The 23,029-nt window shown below is 39.2% G+C and overlaps 1 protein-coding gene across 1 annotated transcript in view; it reads right to left on the bottom strand.

Annotated features, from left to right (window-relative positions):
• Positions 1–23,029, bottom strand: part of LOC126262843 (Golgi phosphoprotein 3 homolog sauron) — a 56,502-nt gene that overhangs the window by 28,975 nt on the left and 4,498 nt on the right. The window contains exons 2-3 of the mRNA XM_049959706.1: positions 8,299–8,545; positions 7,365–7,540 (exon numbers count right to left, since the gene is read on the bottom strand). Coding sequence (XP_049815663.1) covers positions 7,365–7,540; positions 8,299–8,545 — 423 coding nt within the window. The remainder of the gene's footprint in view (positions 1–7,364; positions 7,541–8,298; positions 8,546–23,029) is intronic.

Here is a 23,029-nt window from a genome sequence, read left to right as displayed (position 1 = left end):
CGTCTAGGCCCAAACTCTGGTCCGGCAAGAATGAATACCATCAGCATGCAGTTGACACTTCATTCCATCAGCACCACCTGGTGACGGCGGAATGGTTGTTCGCTGAAATATTGTGGACCTTCTATGACTGGATCCAGCAGTACAGCAAGTAACCTTAGAAGCAGCATATACATCAGAATGCCTCAGATCACTGATTATCTGACACTTTGTCAGTCAATCCCTAATTATTATTTAACACAATAATCTGCAGTTCTATGAAATTGAAGGGAAAAAGGAAGTAGATAACAACAAAATTAGAGTTGCTCTTGAACTGCCAGCCACAAGTCTCAGATTTAACAATGGAAGCTAAGGTCTAAATCAGGGCAGACATCATTTATGATGCTCTATGGCTTGCAGATTGGCAATGTTATCAGGTTTGGATAACCTATGGGAGGCTAGTTTTAAGTAACGAATGAGAAGCGAAAAAGGAGGTGATGTATTTATTTATTTATTTATTTATGCATTTATTTTACCTGGCACGATTAGGGCCTTCAGGCCCTCTCTTACACCTAACCAGGCATACCCAGATTGAACGAATTTCAGTTTCTACAGAACATTGAGGACATATAACATGTTATACAGTATTCATGTTAAAGAAAGAAAATAGAGATTATAACAGTAGTACAATGATAATTATCACAATCAAAAAAATAATTATAACAATCAAGAATAATAATAATAATTATAATAATAATAATAATAGTAATGACTATGTATATGAAAGTAAACATATTTTTCTTTTATGAATGTCAGTCCTATTGCTAGTTGGGAATTTTCTCGTTATGTTCTTGCAGCTTGTGAGTTATTCTCAAGGAGCAGAGACATAAGACGATAGAACGGGGTGAAAGAGATATAGAAGAGGTAGATGGGTTAGAGGAAGAGAAACAGAATGGTAAAATTCGAAGCTATGATGGAGAGGAGAAAGAAAGAGATGAGAGGGTCATAACAATGGTGGCTATACCGTCCCTAATATGTAAGTTTTGAGTTCCCTCTTGAACGTTGAGTGGTTCTGGATAAGACGCAGATCACAGGGGAGCGCGTTCCATAGTTGGATGGCTGAGATAGAGAACGACACGGAGAAAGATTTTGTGTTATGTAAAGGTACAGCCAAGATGCTAGACGTATCCGATCTGGTATTGCGGTTGTGGAATGATGATAGGTGTTTAATGTGGGAAGATAAGTATTGGGGGCACCAGTGGCTGAGAAATCGATTAAGTAAGCACATTGTGTGGAGATCGCGTGCCTTATGTGGGCGTATCCAACCTAGCTGCGAGTATGAAGGACTGATATGATCATACAACCGTATATTGCACACGTATCTAATGCAAGCATTCATCACTAGCTCGAGGCATCTCGAATTTTCACTATTTGTGCCTTGTTGAACTACATCACAGTAGTAAAGATTAGGCAAGACTAGTGTTTGGACTAATTTTTGTTTAAAATGGGTTGGAAATATTTTTCTAAATTTTTGAATTGCATGTAGGGAGGAGAGCGATTTCCGGCAAGCTGTGACTGTTTGTTCTTCCCAGTTTAGGTGTTCATCCAAGATTATTCCTAGGTCTTTTACTGTTTTTTGGTATGCTAGTTGAGTACCATTGAGGAGTATTTGAGGGACTGTTTCACGAAAGTACCGGCTGATTAACTTTGGATGAGATATAAGTATGACCTAGGATTTCTTGGGGTTTAGTTTCAGACCTAGGTTCTGTGCCCATCGAGAAACAGAGCAAAGATCTGCGTTTATACTCGCTACTGCGTCAGCAATGTTCTTGGGGCTTGCACTTATGTACAGTTTGATGTCGTCGGCATATAGATGGTAGTTGCAGGAGTGAATCACTGAAGAAATATCATTAATGTACAGTGAGAAGAGTAATGGACCAAGGACAGAGCCTTGGGGAACTCCAGAGCGCACGTTTTTCCATGATGACTTTTCCGACCCACAAATGACTTGTTGACTTCTGTTTTTGAGGTAGCTGTCGAACCAATGTATTGCGCTGTTTGAGAAATTCAGCTGTTTCATTTTAATTAGTAATATATCAAAGTCAACTGTATCAAAAGCCTTGCTAAAGTCAAGCAGTGTTAGGAAGGTAGCTTCACGTCTGTCCATAGCATGTTTAATGTCATCAGTTACTTTGATTAATGCAGTTGCGGTACTATGGTGCTTTCGAAAGCCTGACTGATATTTGTCACGGATGTTATGAGTTTTGAGGTAATCCATCAGCTGTTCATGGACGATGTATTCTAGGGCTTTAGATATTGCAGGTAGTATGCTGATCGGCCTGTAGTCACCTGGCGACTTAGGGTTGTCAGTCTTGGGTATAGGTTGAATTAAACTATGCTTCCACTCAGTAGGATATGTACTACTGACAAGAGACAGGTTGAAGATGTCTGTGATAACTGGAATAATAGAGCAGTAAAATGACCATTCTATGTTCTTTGCAAGTTATTAATGATTTTGTGCTATTTGCAATTTTTTGTGGGAGCAGTGGCTGCCACTTCAATTAAACAGAGCATTTTGACTGAGTTCACAGTGACTAAGTGTGCTTTATATTGCATGGATTTATATCAATGTAACATATGTGATGAGTGTGGCTGTGAGATGACCCTAAAAGAATGTAGCACTATTTTTGATGGAGTAGAACAGAGATGCAGCACCAGTGGCCACTTTTCTAAGTGTTATTTGTAGAGGGTCAAAAGTTTCGTTGCCAACAGATTTAAACTGAGAAGTATTTAACAGTTCCTCTATTTGCGGGTATACAGGGTGATTCAAACTTCCTGTCACAGGCCTCTACAGGTTGTAGAGGGGCTTTAGTAGATGATGATTTGATAAGGAACCCATGCCCAGAAATGGATCGCTTGGATGTAAAATTAGTATGGGGATCAGATCACTTTCAAATCTCCCACTTTATGGTATGCACACAGCAGAGGCAATGAGCTCTGCCCTTCATGTTGTAAGAGCATAAGGCACGGGCAATGTTTCAAGTACTTGCCCTCGGGTTCCCTTTTACATGACAAAGGAAGTCCTCTTCAAAATCGAGAGTGCAGTGCATCTGAGTTGCACCACAGCCAACTCTCCTAATTTCGAATGTATCAGCTCCTCAGAGCCGTTTTAGTAAGATGAAGGTGTTACGTAATGTCATACAGACAACAGGGACTGATAATGGCACCCCCTTCTCTGCTTGTGTGCGCTCCATGAAGCAGGACATCTGAAAGTGATTCGATCTTCAAACTGATTTTATATCTAAATCATACATTTCCAGACATGGGTTCCTTGTCAGAACTTCATCTACTAGCCCCTCTACAGTCCTTAGAAGCCTGTAATAGGAATTTTAAAACACCCTGTACATCTGCAGAAACAAATTTGTATGCCATGAACTCTGTATGTTGGTGGCAATGTGTCTCAGATAGAAAGAAAAACTTTGAGAAAGGGGAGTTTCTGTTGAAATTTATGAGCTGCTGATTGAGAAGGAAAAGGTTTGGCAGGTGGAGCAACAAGAGAGCAAAATCAGTATTTTGAAGAGTAACATGTTCTTACAAACAACTTGCTAGACAAAAGTTTAACTATTACGTATGATCATGAAGTACAGTTCACTAGGCGCTGTTATCTGTATTTCTCTTAAGAGAAATGATTACGCAATCACAGACTCCAAAGAGACTTGAGAATGACACAATAACCAAAATTATGACAGTAAACAAATGTGTGCCAATCGTGGAAACTGTTTCATTCTTTCTTTATGTCATGTAAGGATCAGATATGGCTTTCAAACGCCTATGTAATAATCACAAATTAACTTTTAAATTGCTTTTTCTACCAGAAAAAAATAACCACTGTTTGCTTTCACGAATTCCACACCCAAATGCCGTGGATATGCTGGGAACCAATGGCCATCTTCAATAATCATCTTCCACCATTTTTTTTTTTTACTGCTTCTTTGGCATGAAGATGGTTGTCACATTGGTCTACAGTGTAGCCTGAGGTATTGATTACTCAGAAAGGTGATAGTACGCTTGTGAATGGATGGCGCCAATGTATATGATATGACACCATCAGCTTCAGCAACATTTGTTAAACCGACACAACAGTTACTCTCAAAATAGTTAGAGATCACTGTTAATGTGTGATACAGACTGCATTGTCATTTTGGCTACATATCATGTGCCACAAATTTATTTTATGGTGATTGTTAACTTTTGTGACTGCAGCCACTGCTTTTCACACACATTTCACATTTATACCAATACCAAAATTTAATAGAACTGCTTCCACTCTAGATACAAAACACATTATCTCCTCACTCACTGGTCAATTACCAGAAGTTACTGATACACCCCCCTGTGTTCCTATTACACCTCACTGTCAGTGTTTGCAACATTCCTGCCCTAAGGATGTAAATAGTGGCACTGTCTCTGAAATAGACTTAGCAGAAATTACGTCATTTGTTCTGACAGGAATGGAACACCTAAAACTAAAAAATGTAATTTTGACATCAAGGCTGATGAGACTTCAGTAGGCAGAAATACAGAACGCTGCCTGTTCTTTCGGACATGTCTGAAGGAACAGACACCATTCTGATCCAGCAGCCATTATGAATTAAACAAAAAGGAATTACAGACATTGGTTGCAAGTGGGCACTGATTGAAATCAATCGGGAAAGTTGAAAATTTGTGCTGAACCAGGATATGAACAAGAGTCTCCAACTTACTAGCTAGATGCTCTGACCACTAAGCCATCCTGACACAATGGTCATTGAAACTGCACAGATAGCACATCTCCCATCAGACACAAATTCTCAACTTATCCACATATTACTAATGTATTGCCCCTTGCCCATTATCCTCATTACTTGCGGCATTTCGCCTATTCCAATAGAAATTTGAGCCTGGCATGCATCTGCACTCTAGATATCATTGGCCATCTCACCTTATATATATATACACTAACAATCCGTGCATGTTTTTTGCCGAATTTTAGGACAAAAAACTGGGCTGCGCGGATTATTCGAAACACTGTTGGTACTGCTCCACCTCCAACAATACATCCCATTATACTATTGCATTGTTGCGGCCTCAGTCTGTGACGCATCTGTAGCACGTTAGGAGTGAGGTATTAACGTCTTCAAACTTTTTAATTATGTCTACAAGTTCTCGTTATCGTTCGTACACTGCTCAAGAAAAAGTGAAAATTATTGAAGAAGCTGAGAATATTGGAAACTGTGCAGCAGTAAGAAAGTACGACGTGAGTGAGAGTTGTATTCGTGACTGGCGAAAAAATAAAACGCAGCTTCAAGAAACTAATAGTAATCGCAGGGCATTTCACGGCCAAAAAGTGAAGCATCCGGACCTCGAGAAAAGGCTCTGCGATTATGTAGATGAGAAGCGACAATACAGATGCGCGGTGACGAGTGAAATGTGCCAACTCAAAGCATTGTCTTTAGCCAAAGAACTAGGCATTACCAGTTTCAAAGCTAGCCGGGGCTGGCTATCAAGATTTTTCGACCGAAATGGTTTAGGACTCCGGAGGAAAACTACTATCGCTCAGCGGCTTCCAGGCGATTACGAGGAAAAAATAGTGAATTTTCATCGTTATGTGCTAAATCTGTGGCGTAAACAGTCTTATATATTATCACAAATTGGTAATGCGGATCAAACGCCAGTCTATTTTGCGATGCCGCTCAACAACAAAGTGAACAGGAAAGGAGAATCCAGCATCATGATACGAACTGGCGGCAGTGAGAAACGAAGATGTACAGTGATGATGTGGTGGCGATAGATGAAAGCTACCACCTTAAATGATATTTAAAAGGAAAACTATTCCAAAAATATCAGTAAAAGGCATACCGGTATTAGTGAGAGCGAATCCGAAAGGGTGGATGGACAATGATCTTATAATTGACTGGGTGAAACCTGTTTGGCATCATCATCCTGGTGCGTTACTGAATTTATGAAACATGTTGGTCCTGGGCAGCTTCCGCGGACATACAACTAAGGAAGTGCGAGGCAAATTAAAAAAAGGGAAAACTGACTTGGTCATTATCCCTGGATGCCTAACATCCATCCAACAACCACTAGATGTGTGTATAAATTGGCCATTCAAAGCTGCACTTAAACAGCAATATACGCAATGGATGGCTGATGAAAACCGTAAGTTCACACCAAGTGGAAAAATCAAATGACCGGATTTGTCCCAGATTTGTGAATGGGTGAAAAGTGCATGGGACTCCAATCTGCAACCACTGGCAGAAAAATCCTTCAAAAAATGTGGAATCACAAATTCACTGGATGGAACAGAGGAAGATGCTCTATGGGAAGATGGTGAAGACAACAATGATTCTCCCGCTAGTAGTGACGATGAAAGTGATGAATAGAGCGGTAAGAGAGGAAACGTACCGGTATTGACTAAAATATTTTATTGCACGTACCGTATTAACAAATTCTTAAACAAGATAATTCACATTTCTTTTTTTGCTATTGTAGGTACACGTAGAGTCCGGCTGACGGTGATAATGTTCCCCAGCCACCCGTCCGTTTAATGGGCCAGCCGGCCAGCTGCACGCCGCTGAATCGGTTGCATTTTAATGATGTATCAACATGTACAGCAGCGTTGCTTCAAACCAGTAGTTATTATACATACTTTTGGACATATCATAACATTGGAACAATTTTTTCTACAAATAAAACGAATTAAAGGTGGGGGGGGGGGGGGGTCTGTTCTTTAGAAGTAAGACGTCATGCCAGGCTCAAACTCTTAGGAGAATCGGTGAAATGCCATGAGTAATGAGGATCATGGGCAGGGACACTACATTAGTAGTGTGTGGAGAAATTGAGAATTTAGGTCTGACAGGAAGCATGTTAGGGTAGTCACTGCAGTTGCCATGGCCACTGTATCTGGATGGCTTAGTGGTCACAGCGGACGCCTAGTAAGCAGAAGACCATGTTTGAATCCCAATCTGGTTTGCAGCCAATGTCTGTAGTTCCTGTGTCTGAAAACAGTGATTGTCAAAATATAATGGAAGTTGAGGGAAACCTGCCACAACAACATAAAGACCTAATCACACTTTGGAATTTGAAAATATCGCCCACAAATTTAATGGAAATTTAGTATATGAAAAAAATTAGAAAACTTAATGAGCATCTTGCAGTGACACATCGTTTTGGAGATAAATAACACTGCAGAAATATACAGGACTCTGAAACACTTATCAATGAAACAAATTACACCAGATAATCAAGTCTACCATTTCGTTACATTTCATTTGGCAACTGTTAGACTATTTAAATTATGAAAAATAGAACAACATTTAACTTAATAGTAGTTTTACTCAACCTACCTTCTTTACCAGACGGGATTTTGCAACATTGTCAGTAAGTGGATGAGTCGTCATATCAAACAACAGAAAGTTTTGTTTCTCAGTTGTTAGCACTCCTTTCTCCACAAGGTTTTTAGCTAACCTCTCACGAACATTTTTAAGTTGATATCTCAATTTTAGAGGATTCCAAGTTTCACCTAGAAGAGAAATGACGAAATGTTCTGATTACACAAGAGATCTATCAATATACAGCAGAGATGTTGAATCGCAGATAGACAAAACAGAAAGACGGTCAACCAAGTAAGCTTTTGGCCAGAAAGTCCTCCATCCGAATCGCTTACGCACACGCACAGTCCCTAGCTGCCAAGGCCAGACTTCCTCAGCAGCCAGAGACTGGTCATGTGTGCAAGATGCGTTTGTGTGCGCGTGTGTGTGTGTGTGTGTGTGTGTGTGTGTGTGTGTGTGTGTTTTGTAAAAGCTTACTTGTTTAACAATCTTTTGTTGTGCCTATCTGCGAATGAACATCTTCACTGTATGGTGAGTAGCAGTCTATGCTTTTCACAACATTGTCATTATTCCATCCTGGACTTTCCATTGTGCAAGATTTATCATGTACCAACTGACTTGCATAACAAAATACACACTGCACTGTCGTGCGACTTACATCTAACAAAGTGTTGCATCTCAGTGTAAGTGATCAGAATTTCCTGAGGTTAAATCTTGTTTTTCTTTTTTTTATTCAAAATATAAAAACAAAAAATTACATATGTACTACGTAGGCAGCATTACAATTTTTCTTAAATGAATTTCAGGTGTAGAGTTTCATATGACTGACAATGTTTAATGATATTCAGTGGCTTATGTAATTAATATATAGCATATAGAATTGCAAACTCAGCTGTGTAAGGCATGGTAGCCACATAAAACCACTGGCTGGTAAACAATGTGGACTTACCACTCAAGTACTCAATCCAGCTCTGTACAATTTCAGGTGGATCTGTCTCTTTCATATGTTTCAGTGCTTCATCTAACAACACATCACCTGTTGGAGTGTCACTCTTGACAAGAAGCTTCCTATTCAAAAGGCTCTTGCGTCTCATTCCTGGCTTTTCTAGTTCAATACGACCACGAAGTGCCAATTCTATTAGTATACATCCACGAAGACCACTTGAGATACAATCATTCCAAAATGAAGTGTAGCCCTGAAAAATAAAACAACTTTAAACTTATAAATTTTAAGTGTGTGTGTGTGTGTGTGTGTGTGTGTGTGTGTGTGTGTGTGTGTGTGTACATTTATGGGAACTAAAGCAGGCTGTAACACTTACTACCACTATCTCAGGTTTGACTGAACTGCTGTCACCAAACTGTCCACAATGATTACGCCCAACCAGTTTGATCATACAATGTAGGATTTCACAGTTCCCGAGCTTGTTGAAGTTTGAAACTTCTATCTGAGTACATACAGTCTCTGATGATGTCTCCAGCATTAGAAGATGAAACATTATGCACATAAATATGCCTTGGGCCACAGCCTAATGACCATAACACAAAATTCACCAAAGGCCCCAACCAGTTTCCCATAAACTGTTACCTTCTACTCTGCCTACCAACTTTTACAAATCTTAAGAAAAGCTAAACTAATGATGACTCTTCGTGCTGTACTGCCCTGTTCAGTTTAGTCTTAGTTTTTAGCACTTTATAAATACACCACAACACTAAACTTTATTCCATCTCGTATGAACCCAGTTTTCGGATTTTTGCAGCAAGACCAGCACATGGATGCATTACTTTTAGAGAATTAGTACTTTTCTTACTGCAGCATTGAGTATCCAGAAAATGCTGACTTGACACTGAAAGCATATTTATTACACTATCTACTAGCAGGAAAGTTCACACTTTGTCTGTATCTATTGATCTTCCTCAATTGCAAACTACACAAATGCACTGCACGCCCCTTGCAGAAACTGAGCAATGCCCCCTACTGGCAACATTCTGTCTCTGTTTGCAAATATCTCAGCAAAACTTACACACATGGCTTGTTAAGACCACTGCAAAGTGTGAGAAGCAAACTGCAGAGATGTTAAAAGCTGATATGAAAGTAGATTAAGTGCCAGTAAATTATCTAATTTTTTGTATCACCACCACCATCATCATTTTTATTGGTTTGGCCTATTAAGGATCACACAAAATAACTTGTGCCTTTATTGCTTCTTAATTTCCATTTCCCATTCTCAAATTTTGGTTCCAAGACTTCCTTGATTATTTTTCTTTCCTTCTTTTATAATTCACCTAATTGTTTACCTGTATTTAACAAACAGCATTCTGAAACACAAAAGCATTTTGGTTCAATGATAGTGTTATAGTGTCAGAGTTCTACATTTAGGAAAAAGATTCCTTGTTATAGAGGTTTTGTTAGATGAACAGCCATCTCCATTTTCCTTGTCCTTGCTAAGTTAGTTGCTTTATTATGTGAAAACACAGACTTTTTCCTCCTAAAATCATAGAAAAAAAGGATCCAAAGAAGATATACAAAATGTAATTTGGAAGTTCTGCAATCTGGCCCCATCTACAGCCTTGGAAAGCACTCATGACATACTTTTGAAGAGTTTTCGCGTGTGGATGTATCTTATCCTGAGCTTTGTCCAGCAACTTTTTTTAGTAAATAAGAAAATTTTAAAAAGGGATGTAATGTGTAAAGACCAAAGACAACCTTAACATGGACATTTGAGCATTCCACTGAAACTCAGTCATGAAAGAATCCACTGCTAGGTCTCTATTAGGACAGGTGGTTTGAAATGCCTCAGACTTTAAGAAGCTTTTCTGCAAATCTTCTCTCCTGGACAACTTCTATTCCTCTAACAAATTTCTATTTATAAACTGGTAGCCAGAAAAGATCCTTAGTTTAACTGCAAGAGTAGGACTACAATAATAGTAACACTACATTAAGTGGGACAAATGAGGGTTGGCCTCTGTGTACTGTGTCCTCAAACTCTCACAACCACTCCAATGGTACAGCATCAATGAATAGTCTGTTGATGTCTGATAAGAACTATCCCTATCATAATACTGTTTACCATATTTTCTGTCATTACTACATCTCTTGAGGCTAATTAAATAGTTTTACTCGGTGTATAAGTTTACATTGAAATCTTTGTTAGAGTGAATTTATGGGCACTACTCTACATTTTGAAATGTGAAGATGTGACTTTTCCACTCATGGAGCTTCAAACTACAAAATCAAGGCAATCCTTTATATGTTATTCCCCCAAAACCACAGATGCCTTCACTATTCACAGAAAACAACAATGTATGTGATTATATTTGTGAATATAAAGTATCTGTAGTACCTTCAATTTAATCTTTAGGCTCTTATAGCAACATATTAAAGAAACTAACAATCTTACTTTGGAATTTTTCACATAAAGAGAGAATATATTCATCCAACTTCTTAAATGTCCAAGAAATTATATGCACATGGATCCACAAAAATCACAAAAGAGGTCATAAGTATACACACAACATTTTTCAACACAACAGCTGTTCCAATTCTTATGTGTGGGAGCAAGTTTAAAGTACAAAGAGAGAAGGAAAAAATAAAAGCAGAAGAAATGATATTTTCTGAGTTGCATTTTTATGTACCACATTAGGCAGAAACATTGTGATAAGTGAAAAATTTAAACTGCTTAAATTGTAAGCATTTCTGGTTAAAAAAATAAATAACAAACAAAACAGCCATGATGGTATGGATATTTGCAAGGCAGCTTGGATGTATAGTGCCAGCAGCTGCAGCAATGAATTGTAGTCCTAATGGGAAAACTGAAACAGGAAGATCCAGGAAGGGAAAGTTTCATCCTAACCCATTCCTTGCAGAGAAGGAGAACAAAACAATGTAAGTTCACACTATTATATACTGGTTTCAAACACATGAAATCTTTATGCCTTTTATTGTGGCACTATCAATGGAAAAAGCAGCTCTCTCTGCCTTATTTGTAGGCCTAATGTGAGTCACAACCCACAAGTAACTAATCAAATTTGTTGTATGGGAGAGGGGGTACATTTCAACCTGCAGCATCTTTCAATAGTATGAATTTCTCATTACAGGAACCTCTGTGTAACTGGCCAACAGTTAAACAAGTTCCACAACAGGATAATGGCTTCAGAAGTAAGAGTGATTTCAGGTGTGCCACAGGGGAGTGCCGTAGGACCGTTGCTATTCACAATATACATAAATGACCTTGTGGATAACATCGGAAGTTCACTGAGGCTTTTTGCGGATGACGCTGTGGTATATCGAGAGGTTCTAACAATGGAAAATTGTACTGAAATGCAGGAGGATCTGCAGCGAATTGACGCATGGTGCAGGGAATGGCAATTGAATCTCAATCTAGAGAAGTGTAATGTGCTGTGAATACATAGAAAGAAAGATCCTTTATCATTTAGCTACAGTATAGCAGGTCAGCAACTGGAAACAGTTAATTCCATAAATTATCTGGGAGTAGGCATTAGGAGCGATTTAAAATGGAATGACCATATAAAATTAATCGCGGTAAAGCAGATGCCAGACAGATTCATTGGAAGAATCCTAAGGAAATGCAATCCGAAAACAAAGGAAGTAGGTTACAGTACACTTGTTCGCCCACTGCTTGAATATTGCTCACCAGTGTGGGATCCGTACCAGATAGGGTTGATAGAAGAGAGAGAGAGAAGATCCAACAGAGAGCAGCGCGCTTCGTTACAGGATTATTTAGTAATCGCAAAAGCATTATGGAGATGATAGATAAACTCCAGTGGAAGACTCTGCAGGAGAGACGCTCAGTAGCTCGGTACGGGCTTTTGTTGAAGTTTCGAGAACATACCTTCACCGAAGAGTCAAGCAGTATATTGCTCCTTCCTACATACATCTCGCGAAGAGACCATGAGGATAAAATCAGAGATATTAGAGCCCACACAGAGGCATACCGACAATCTTTCTTTCCACGAACAATACGAGACTGGAATAGAAGGGAGAACCGATAGAGGTACTCGAAGTACCCTCCGCCACACACTGTCAGGTGGCTTGCGGAGTGTGGATGTAGATTTAGACAATAGGTTTCTCTCTATTATTACCCTTAAAAGGATTGCTATTCAGTAAGTACTCTTCCATGGTATGAAAAGTAAAAGCTCATTTCTGGTTTCAGAGATGCATATTTCTCACTCAGTATTAACTGAGACCCATCCCCAAAATTAACTACAAAATTTTGCACCTACATATGCCACTTGGAACACCTTTTCCAAAACAAGTAAACAGTACTTTAACCTTAATGGCTACCACATGGAAGCAGGTTTCAACAAAACCTTGGGTGTAAATAACACCACTCAATTGCACAGCCAGACTGCATAAATCATTTCAGCAATAATATTTCAATAGATGGAATAATAAGTAGAAAGTAAGTTGCTCTCTTTTAAACTTGAGTAGTTGTGCGGATTTGAAAAATGATGCGTATTATACGAAAAGCGAGTCAGGAAAACATTGCAAAGCCATGAGAGTAGTAAAAGATGGTATGACTCTTTGAACTGCTGCAAATCTGTTTTATTTCACAGATTAACATACAGTAATGCAGTGATATTAGGCTGACAGCAATCAAATACCAACATTAACAACTGTAATCATCCAAAATATGCAAGAAAAGTTTCCACTGCAGATGAATGTAAGCTTTATTATTACATTATTAAAAGATAAAAATATCAACAGTAGACTAATGTTCAAGCAAATGTGGCAGCTAGCATTTATTTTATAGGGTGGTTGCACTCAAGCATACATGGTAGTTGGGATGCAAATGAAATAGCTGGAATTACTAAAAGTGCACTTATGGTGTTGGAAGCTCTTGAGTATCATGCTGGTATTGGCAATTCACTGACATTATTTGTAGCCAATCAGGTTATAGGATACAGAGCCAGTTAGAATCACTGAATTTTATGTCTTTCGGCAGATTATATGAATTGATTATCTTTGTTTTCGATATGGGAAGTGTAAGAATAACTTATAATGGCATGGTTTTTATGATTTTTCAGGCAGGTCACTGCCTTTCTTATTTATTTGGCAAATGAAAGAAACAAGATATGCCAACAGACTGACCTATCGTGAAGCTCAAGGCCTAGGTGAGGTTGAAATATGACCATTACCAAGTGATTCTTTGCAAGAAAATACCATTACTGTGATATACTGATGTGTAGCACAGCCAAAATAAACATTCACACTGCAATAACCTACTTGTATGTCATAGCCTACTTTATTTACAAATCATAGATTAGATTAAGTTTTCAGTCCATTAAAAAAAAAAAAAAAAAAGGGGGGGGGGGCATGATTCTCATGGGTGTGGAACAAGTCAGAAAGTACATAAAAAAGATTAAAACATCTGAATATGATACTCGCTACCCTGATCATTTGTCAGGTAATTGTCAAAATATGTGAATGCATTACAATCAGCTGGAACTGCTATTACTTACATAATTAATGCACTATCAGAATGAAATAATGTTATGCACTTTTAATAAATTTATCACGAACAACATACATAATCTTGATTGTAGTGGCCAAGTGCAGTGAAAACTAGAATCTAACAGACATTTTTACTTAAGCTGGTCTAACAGTCCCTGTTAAGATATTCATCTCTTTCAAACTCTGTTTAAGCTGTGCTTTATCTGAAACAAAGTTTTTAATGGTTGCTGGCAATTTATTGAAAATGTGTGTTCCTGAATATTGGACTCCTTTTTGGTCCAAGGTAACTGATTTTAGGTCATTATGTAGATTGTTCTTATTCCCAGTACTGAAACTATGTATTAAGCTATTGGTTGGAGAGACACATACTACTAGCAACAAATTTCACTAAGGAATAAATATACTGAGAAGCAGTGGTTAAAATAACAAGTTCCTTGAACAAGTTTCTACATGATGATCTTGAATTTACACCACAAATGAGTCTGATTACACATTTTTTCACACTAAAAAATTTTGACAGCTTTGATGAGTTACCCCAGAATAAGATCCCATATGACATAATAGAATGAAAGTAAGTGAAGTAGGCAAGATTTTTTTTATATTTATATCTCCTGCATCTGACATTCTCGCTGCAAATACAGACTTGTTAGGTGCTTCAGCAATTCTGTGGTGTGCCCTTCTCAACTGAATAATTACAAACAAACAAACATGATTTGCTACCAACAACCGATGCACAGCTCCCATCGTTCATTACACAAGGTGTTACCAACATCAGCACAAACTGCAACAGCCACTGGCAGTGAAAGTGCACTTTTACTACTGGAACTACAGGCTTAAGGATTTCTTGAGGAGTCATTGATTCATATGATTTCACAGAAAACTGAGTAGTTGATCTCAAATTATTGATACAATTATTTAATTGTATAGATAAAAAAATCTACTCCCCAAGCGGCAGCAGAACACACACATAAAAGAGTGTTGTGACTGACAAGCTTTTGGAGCCAGGGGTCATCTTCAGGCAGAATGGTTGAAGGGGAAGGAAGAAGGGTGAAGGGAAAGGACTGGAGAGGTCTAGGAAAAGTATATTTTGGGAAAGTCGCCCACAACCATGGGTCAGGAGAGACTTACCATGCAGGATGAGAAGGAAAGAATCTTTCCTTCTCATCAAGCATGGTAAGTCTCCCCTGATCTGCAGTTCTGGGAGACGTATGTAAAATCTGTCCCTTCTACTATATCTCTACAGTCCATTTCCTTCACCCTTCTTCCTTCCCCTTCAACCCTTCTGCCTGAAGGAGGAGCCACTGGCTCCTGAAGCTTGCCAATCTCAACAATCTTTTATCTTTTATCTACTCACCAAGTGGCGGCAGAACACACACATTCTGCCGCAGCTTGGCGAGTAGATTTTTTTAGCTATCCAAATTCTTGAATATATGATCTGGATGTTGTAGCTGGTTCTTTGTCTATAGAAATGAACTGCACAACTTAACCTTAATCTAGCACAAATAAAGAAAATCAGCTGTTCTGAGCTGTAGAAACAGAAAAAACAAAGAACTGTAAGCAAGCACAAGTGAAGGACAGAAGGACATCTGAAGAAGAAGAAGAAGATGATGATATCTAGCCTTTACCAAAGACAACTGCCAAAAATTAAACTGAGGAAGTAAAAGAGAGAAATCATCAGTATTAAGTAGAAACTGAATTGAACAGGAAATCTTTAAAAAACCAGAAAAAGCTGAAGAGCAGACTTAAAGAAAATGACATCTGAAATCAAAATATTAAATGCAAGGCTGCAAGGAAAGTTATATTATATGGATCTTCTAAAAGTGAAGATGTAGCTACTTTACAAGATGCATCTGACTTTAAAAATATGAATTTACAGACTGAAGATTTATAGGTTACAAATAAATGTTCGTGAACCTGTGGAGTTCGCAAATAAGGAAACAAAAGTCCTGTTTGTAGGGCAAAAGAAGAGAGAGAAAACAAAAATTACAAAATTAACTTCATACAGTTAACTTTTCCTCGCCATCTGTAGCTTTGTTGCATTTGTTTCCAAAGGATTGTTTATTCCCATATTATTCATAAAGCACTGATCATGCAAATGATACCAATTTTGATAACTGCACTTATGTAGGAATACAATACGAGTTTACAGTAAGAATTATACTTTACATTTAGATTTTACATTACTGATTTAGGACACCATACTATTATATAATTATTCTACAAGATGGGTCCCAGAAGTTATATATTAATAGTATGGTATTATTAATAGTACCCGTACAAAGTGTTAATAATTCTTCAAGGTACCTACCATAGCATACAAACATCTTTTCTACTGACTCTCCCAAGCCTGTACACCCCATCAAAGACCTCAACTGTAATCTGCTTTAAAGCTGTTGTCACAGCCACATGGAAGAGCTCAATGCTGTCAAAATGGTGCCCTTTGAGTGTGTTCTTGACCTTGTAAAACTAAAAGAAATCAGCCGGAGCCAGGTTGGGACTGCAGAGTGGCTGTAGCAGCACTGTCAGAAACTCAGATACAATGAGACGTGTGACTGGGCACAATGTCGTGATGCAGCAGCCAGGTGGTGCCAATGTCTTTTTGCGTGTAGGTAACCCTTTACAACAATGTTCCCAGAATATACACACAGGGGCAGTGTTAACAGTTCTCTGCTCTTGAGGTGTAAAGTCTCTGTCAACCACAACCTTCCCATCAAAAAAGACCATCAAAAATTGCCTTCAATTTGGATTGCTTATCCTCAGCTTCTGTTTCAGGGATTCCAGGGTGTGTCATTCAACACTCTGGGGCTTTGTCTCTAGTTGGACTGAAATGCTTACATTTTTTCACCAGTAGCATCATCGTTCAAATAATCTGGTTCAATTTCCACACATTTCTTCAGTCCACTTGTGATCAACACACTGTTAGCATTTTGCTCATCTGTCAACAGTTTGAGGAGCAGCTCAGTACACACCACCCACATGTTCAGTTTTTAGATAAAGTGATGTTTTTAGAATGCTCTAAATGTTACCTAACAGCTGAACACTCATTCGAAGGTCAGCATCAAGTAACACCACACAAGAGTTACATTTTCATCAATCTGGCTTAATGATGGACAATGAGAGTGAGGGTCATCGCTTGCATCTACTTCTACATCTACACAGACACTCCGTAAATCACATTTAATTGCCTGGCAGAGGGATCCCCTTCTTGGTCCCCTGTGAACTTTTTCATCCTTCTCATAACTTGCACATACGAAAAAGCAGATTTCTTGAAGACTTGTTTCAGCATTTAACGAGTTTCTGCAGCTTTTTGTCAAGTTTTGTGCAGAACTTTATCTCCCAAAATTTTTCCAAAGTATCTGCCATGAGGTGGTCTCATAACAGAGGCGCACTAAATCAGTAGTCCTGACATCACTGGCGCACAGAGCAGACTGACCTAGGATGCAATCTACCTCAAATACTAAATGTCTTTTTCCAAAGCTGTTTCACAGAGGAAGACTGCACTGTAGTTCCTTCTCTAGATTGTCGCACAGATGACAAAATAGTAGATATCGAAATAGACGACAGAGGGATAGAGAAACAATTAAAATCGCTCAAAAGAGGAAAGGCTGCTGGACCTGATGGGATACAAGTTCTATTTTACACAGAGTACGCGAAGGACCTTGCCCCCTTCTTGCAGCGGTGTACCGTAGGTCTCTAGAAGAGCGTAGCGTTCCAAAGGATTGGAAAAGGGCACAGGTCATCCCCGTTTTCAAGAAGGGACGTCGAACAGATGTGCAGAAATCTAGACCTATATCTCTGATCAGTTGTAGAATTTTGGAACACGTATTATGTTAAGAGTATAATGACTTTCCTGGAGACTAGAAATCTACTCTGTACGAATCAGCATGGGTTTCGAAAAAGACGGTCGTGTGAAACCCAGCTCGCGCTATTCGTCCACGAGACTCAGAGGGCCATAGACATGGGTTCACAGGTAGATGCCGTGTTTCTTGACTTCCGCAAGGCGTTCGATACAGTTCCCCACAGTCGTTTAATGAACAAAGTAAGAGCATATGGACTATCAGACCAATTGTGTGATTGGATTGAGGAGTTCCTAGATAACAGAAAGCAGCATGTCATTCTCAATGGAGAGAAGTCTTCCGAAGTAAAAGTGATTTCAGGTGTGCCACAGAGGAGTGTCATGGGACCGTTGCTGTTCACAATATACATAAATGACCTGGTGGATGACATCGGAAGTTCACTGAGGCTTTTTGCAGATGATGCTGTGGTGTATCGAGAGGTTGTAACAATGGAAAATTGTACTGAAATGCAGGAGGATCTGCAGCGAATTGACACATGGTGCAGGGAATGGCAATTGAATCTCAATGTAGACAAGTGTAATGTGCTGCGAATACATAGAAAGATTTAGCTACAAAATAGCAGGTCAGCAACTGGAAGCAGTTAATTCCATAAATTGTCTAGGAGTACGCATTAGGAGTGATTTAAAATGGAATGACCATATAAAATTAATCGCGGTAAAGCAGATGCCAGACAGATTCATTGAAAGAATCCTAAGGAAATGCAATCTGAAAACAAAGGAAGTAGGTTACAGTACACTTGTTCGCCCACTGCTTGAATACTGCTCAGCGGTATGGGATCCGTACCAGATAGGGTTGATAGAAGAGAGAGAGAAGATCCAACAGAGAGCAGCGCGCTTTGTTACAGGATCATTTAGTAATCACGAAAGCGTTACGGACATGATAAACTCCAGTGGAAGACTCTGCAGGAGAGATGCTCAGTAGCTCGGTACGGGCTTTTGTCAAAGTTTCGAGAACATACCTTCACCGAAGAGTCCAGCAGTATATTGCTCCCTCCTACGTATATCTCGCGAAGAGACCATGAGGATAAAATCAGAGAGATTTGAGCCCACACAGAAGCATACCGACAATCCTTCTTTCCATGAACAATACGAGAATGTATTGGAAGGGAGAACCGATAGAGGTACTCATGGTACCCTCCGCCACACACCGTCAGGTGGCTTGCGGAGTATGGATGTAGATGTAGATGTAGAAATGGCTCACCCATGTTGTGACCTTTAGGGTACAGCAAGAAAATATATTTCGTTAGTTTTGGGGCACACCTTGGACCTCATTAATATAGCGGTTGATTAGTAGGTTCCATGTATATATCCCTCAAAGACATTGTATGGTAGCTCTCACATTGTCAGGGCAGTTCATGCAAGAGCCGCCCAAAAAGTTTCCATTTTAGGGCGTTCCTGCAGCATATACGCAATGTAGTGCAACTCTGATGCACAAATACATTCACCAACGTGTAGGCAAGGCATTTATGTAGTATTTGTGTCTTTCTGATGTGTGTGCAGCAAATGCTGAAATGTGAACTATGGTGAAGTTACTACCACATGCATCCAAACAGGACCAACATGCCTTTTCTTTTCTTTGGCACCAAAGGACAAACATCAGTAGACATATACTGGAGAATAAAAATGTGTGTGGAGCAGCATGTCTGTCGATAACCACCACTGTGAAATGATCAAGTCCTGAGCCAGTCACAATTTGGCAGAAGATGCTGTTCAATGTGGGAGGCCAGCCTCACCCAACTCAAATGGGAGACAATCGCACCCATCGTATAGCCTTCATCTTTTTGCCATGGGATTACTCTGCCTTCAGTACCTCGAAAAAGGCCTTTAAGGGTCAACAGTTCCTGTGGGATGAGGATGTGCAGCAGACAGTTATGGACTACTTCATGCAGCCAACCACGCTATTTTACCAAACAGGTACCTTTAACTTAGTTCTTTGGTGAGATGGTTGCCTCCATGATCATGGCAATTTTGCCCAGCCGAAATACCAATTCTGGACTGTATGGCCTTTGAATGGCAACTTTTGTTCGATAAGGACATAAGCTGAAGCAATGAATTACAATATATGCCATGGCCTGGACTTGAACCCAGGTAGCCTGCTTACTAGGCAGATATGCTGATCACACCACCAATGTAGAACTGTGGCTACCACAGTTGCACGGACTGTCCAATACCCTCCCTTACATAACAATCATATCACCCCTTCAGCCCATTTTCCCCTTCCTAAATCATATGAATTGCTGAGGTTCTCCAACACTGGAATAGCACCCCAGCTTTGTACGTAATGGCACAAATTTTAATTCATTGCTTCAGCTTCTGTTCTTATCGAAGATAAAGATGAGAGCCATATGTCTCCAAGAAAATGTAATTCCACCAGATCAATAGCAAACTTTTTGATCATCCCTTATTATACAGCTTTACACCAGTATATGTAAAACTATTTTGGCATATTTATTTAATCTAGTGCATTCTAAATCTATATTATTTCTATTCCTTAATTGTGGACCTTACTTTTGCAAACTAAAGTTTCTGGTTGATATTTCATTGAGAGGAGATGTTTGTAATTCTAGTAATTGTTCTCACTGCCTCTTTTTTGACACATAACACTGTTTTTGCAACAGAAGAGTTGCCCCACAGGATATTTCCATATGGTAAGTGAGTGTGGCATCAATAGTACAAAGATAGAAGGTGTTCCTTACTGACACTGGGTTTGATTTGCATAGTAAAGGCATCACTTGCAAAAGTTCAATGCACAACTGCTCTGTGTACATTCCACTTCAATTGTGGGTACAAATGAATTCTTAGTACCCGGACAGATTTACACTCATATTTTTCACCCAGTTTATGGACAAATACGGCAACGGTCTTGCCGTAGTGGCTACACCAGTTCCCGTCAGATCACCAAAGTTAAGCACTGTCGGGCATGGCAGGCACTCAGGTGGGTGACCAACCAGGCTGCGACACACTGTTACCATTTTTCGGGGTGCACTCAACCTCGTGATGCCAATTGAGGAGCTACTCAACTGAATAGTGGTGGCTCTGGTCAAAGAAAACCATCATAATGACCGAGAGAGCGGTGTGCTGCCCACACGCTCCTCCTATCCACATCCTCAGCTGAGGATGACATGCCTGCCAGATAGTCCTGGTGGGCCACTTGTGGCCTGAAGACAGAGTGCTTCTTTTTATGGACAAATATGTATATAGTTTCAGTTTTGTTTAATATTACTATGTTTCAGTGTAGCCACTGTGCAGACTTGCCAACTATTGTCATTGTTTTCCTTTTCACTTCATCTATGCATTGATCATTCATTAAAAGTGTTGTATCATCAGCACATATCTCTAGCTTTTACAGCAAAGAACTAGAGAGATCATTCATTTGCAGTAGAAAAAGAAAAGGATCTAAGACAGAATCTCCCAGTATTCCTGTCATAACTGACAGGGCAATCTATCAACATTTATTTAACAGAAATATGATTCAATTAAAGATACTATCACTGACCTTGACACCATTTTGTTCAATTCAGAGTTATTTTTGTTTTATTCACCTAGATTCATTCAAGGATCATCTCTCAATGATACTCAATTTATCAAGGTAATACAATGCAAATCAAAAGATCAAAATATACGAAACACAGCATACATACCACACCTTATAAAGATAGGACACAAACTATGGGGAAAGGACAGGTGGTCAGCTGTGGCCATGATAAGGAACCATTCTGGTATTTGCCTTAGTGCTCCAACGAACACATGGAAAACACAAACAATATTGAAGTATCATCTCATATAGTGTCAAGCGCTTCGCTCAGATGAAGGAGGGTAACACACAATATTTTGAAACATCTGACATAAAAGACGATTTCACAATTTCAGTGGTGGATAGACAGGGCCTAAAGCCATTTAGCAAAGAAGAAATTAGTTTGTTGTTCTCAAAGTAGCTGTACAGTTGCTCTTTTCTGTGGTGTTCTGTGAATTTTATAATGATTGATCACAATGCCCCTCATCCTTACAATTCCAGCTACATCTGTGACAGAAAGGGACATTCTTGTTTCTTACAGAAGAAATTTTTCTGTGGAAAAAAATTCTGGTTTTGTTGAAAACCTAAATAATAAATCCTGACAGTTAGGAGTGCATTTACAACCAGGTACTAACAATGCTTATGATGATTTCTCTTCAATATTCATATCCAATTTTGAAATGTGTTTTATGAATAAACTGACCAGAGTGCATTCGTGTTGGATAACTAAAACCATTGGAAATACGGAAGCGTCCGATCCCGCCCGTCTGCTTTGACCCATGATGTCACAAATATGGCAGAAACAAACACACACACACACACACACACACACACACACACTTTCCACAAGAAGCCTAATGACACTAACGGGACAAGCGCGGGAAATGGGGTGTTTTGGGTGGGGGGCAAACTAAATGTAAACAAATTTAGACGCCTTGCGTAGCTACAACGTGTAAGTGAAGACAGCCATGCATGAATACCCACCCACCTCCCCAGTGGTCGTAACCCCTGCAACCCATAGAAGATAAAGATGCTTCAGTAGCTGGTTAGTGTTTTTTGTCTTTAAAAAAAAAAATCTCATGGGATAGAACGAACAGATCAGAAAGATAAATATAATAAACTAAAACAGAAATTGGAGGAAACAGATAATTAAAATAAGTAATAAGTGTTTTTAAATTAAAAAAAAAAATCTTACGAGATAGAACGAACAGATCAGAAAAGTAAATAAAATAAGATAAGATAAAATAAAACAGAACTGGAGACAGCCACACTCAAACCAAACTCCGCGCCGTCATGACGTCACACACAACACCCTTACGTCACGGGTCAAAGCCGACGCGTGGGATCGGACACTTCTGTCGACCCAAACCATTTCCTGGATTACATAAGGCATTCCTGTAGGATTTTAATAACACTCAGTTCTCAAATGGAAAGATCGAACAACAGCACAATAAGAATGTCAGGCAATAAATCCCAGTCTATGTGAGACATTGTAAAAGGCGAAACCATGCAGTAAAATTACATACAAGACTACTTTATAAATGATTCCCACACACACATCTTAAATTTCGCAAATCAGGATGAACTTAGGTATTATACACTTGCATACAGCATTAAGTTAGCTGCAACGAGTGAACACGAAGTAGTAAAGGTAATTAAAAGCCTCAAATACAAAATGTCAGCAGGTTTAGATGATGCACCAGTGCCACACTGCTTCACATATTTGCAAAACCCATGGCTCACGTTGTTAAATCTATCATTCATTGAGTGTCCCCTACCCCTTACTCCCCTCCGTCCATACAGATTAGAAATTTCAAAAGGGACACCTTAAGTAAAGA

Source organism: Schistocerca nitens, chromosome 6 (assembly GCF_023898315.1).
Source record: "Schistocerca nitens isolate TAMUIC-IGC-003100 chromosome 6, iqSchNite1.1, whole genome shotgun sequence".
In the NCBI taxonomy this organism is placed as follows: Eukaryota; Metazoa; Arthropoda; class Insecta; order Orthoptera; family Acrididae; genus Schistocerca; species Schistocerca nitens.
Note: the sequence above shows the minus strand (reverse complement) of the source record. Positions and strands in the feature narration are given on the sequence as shown.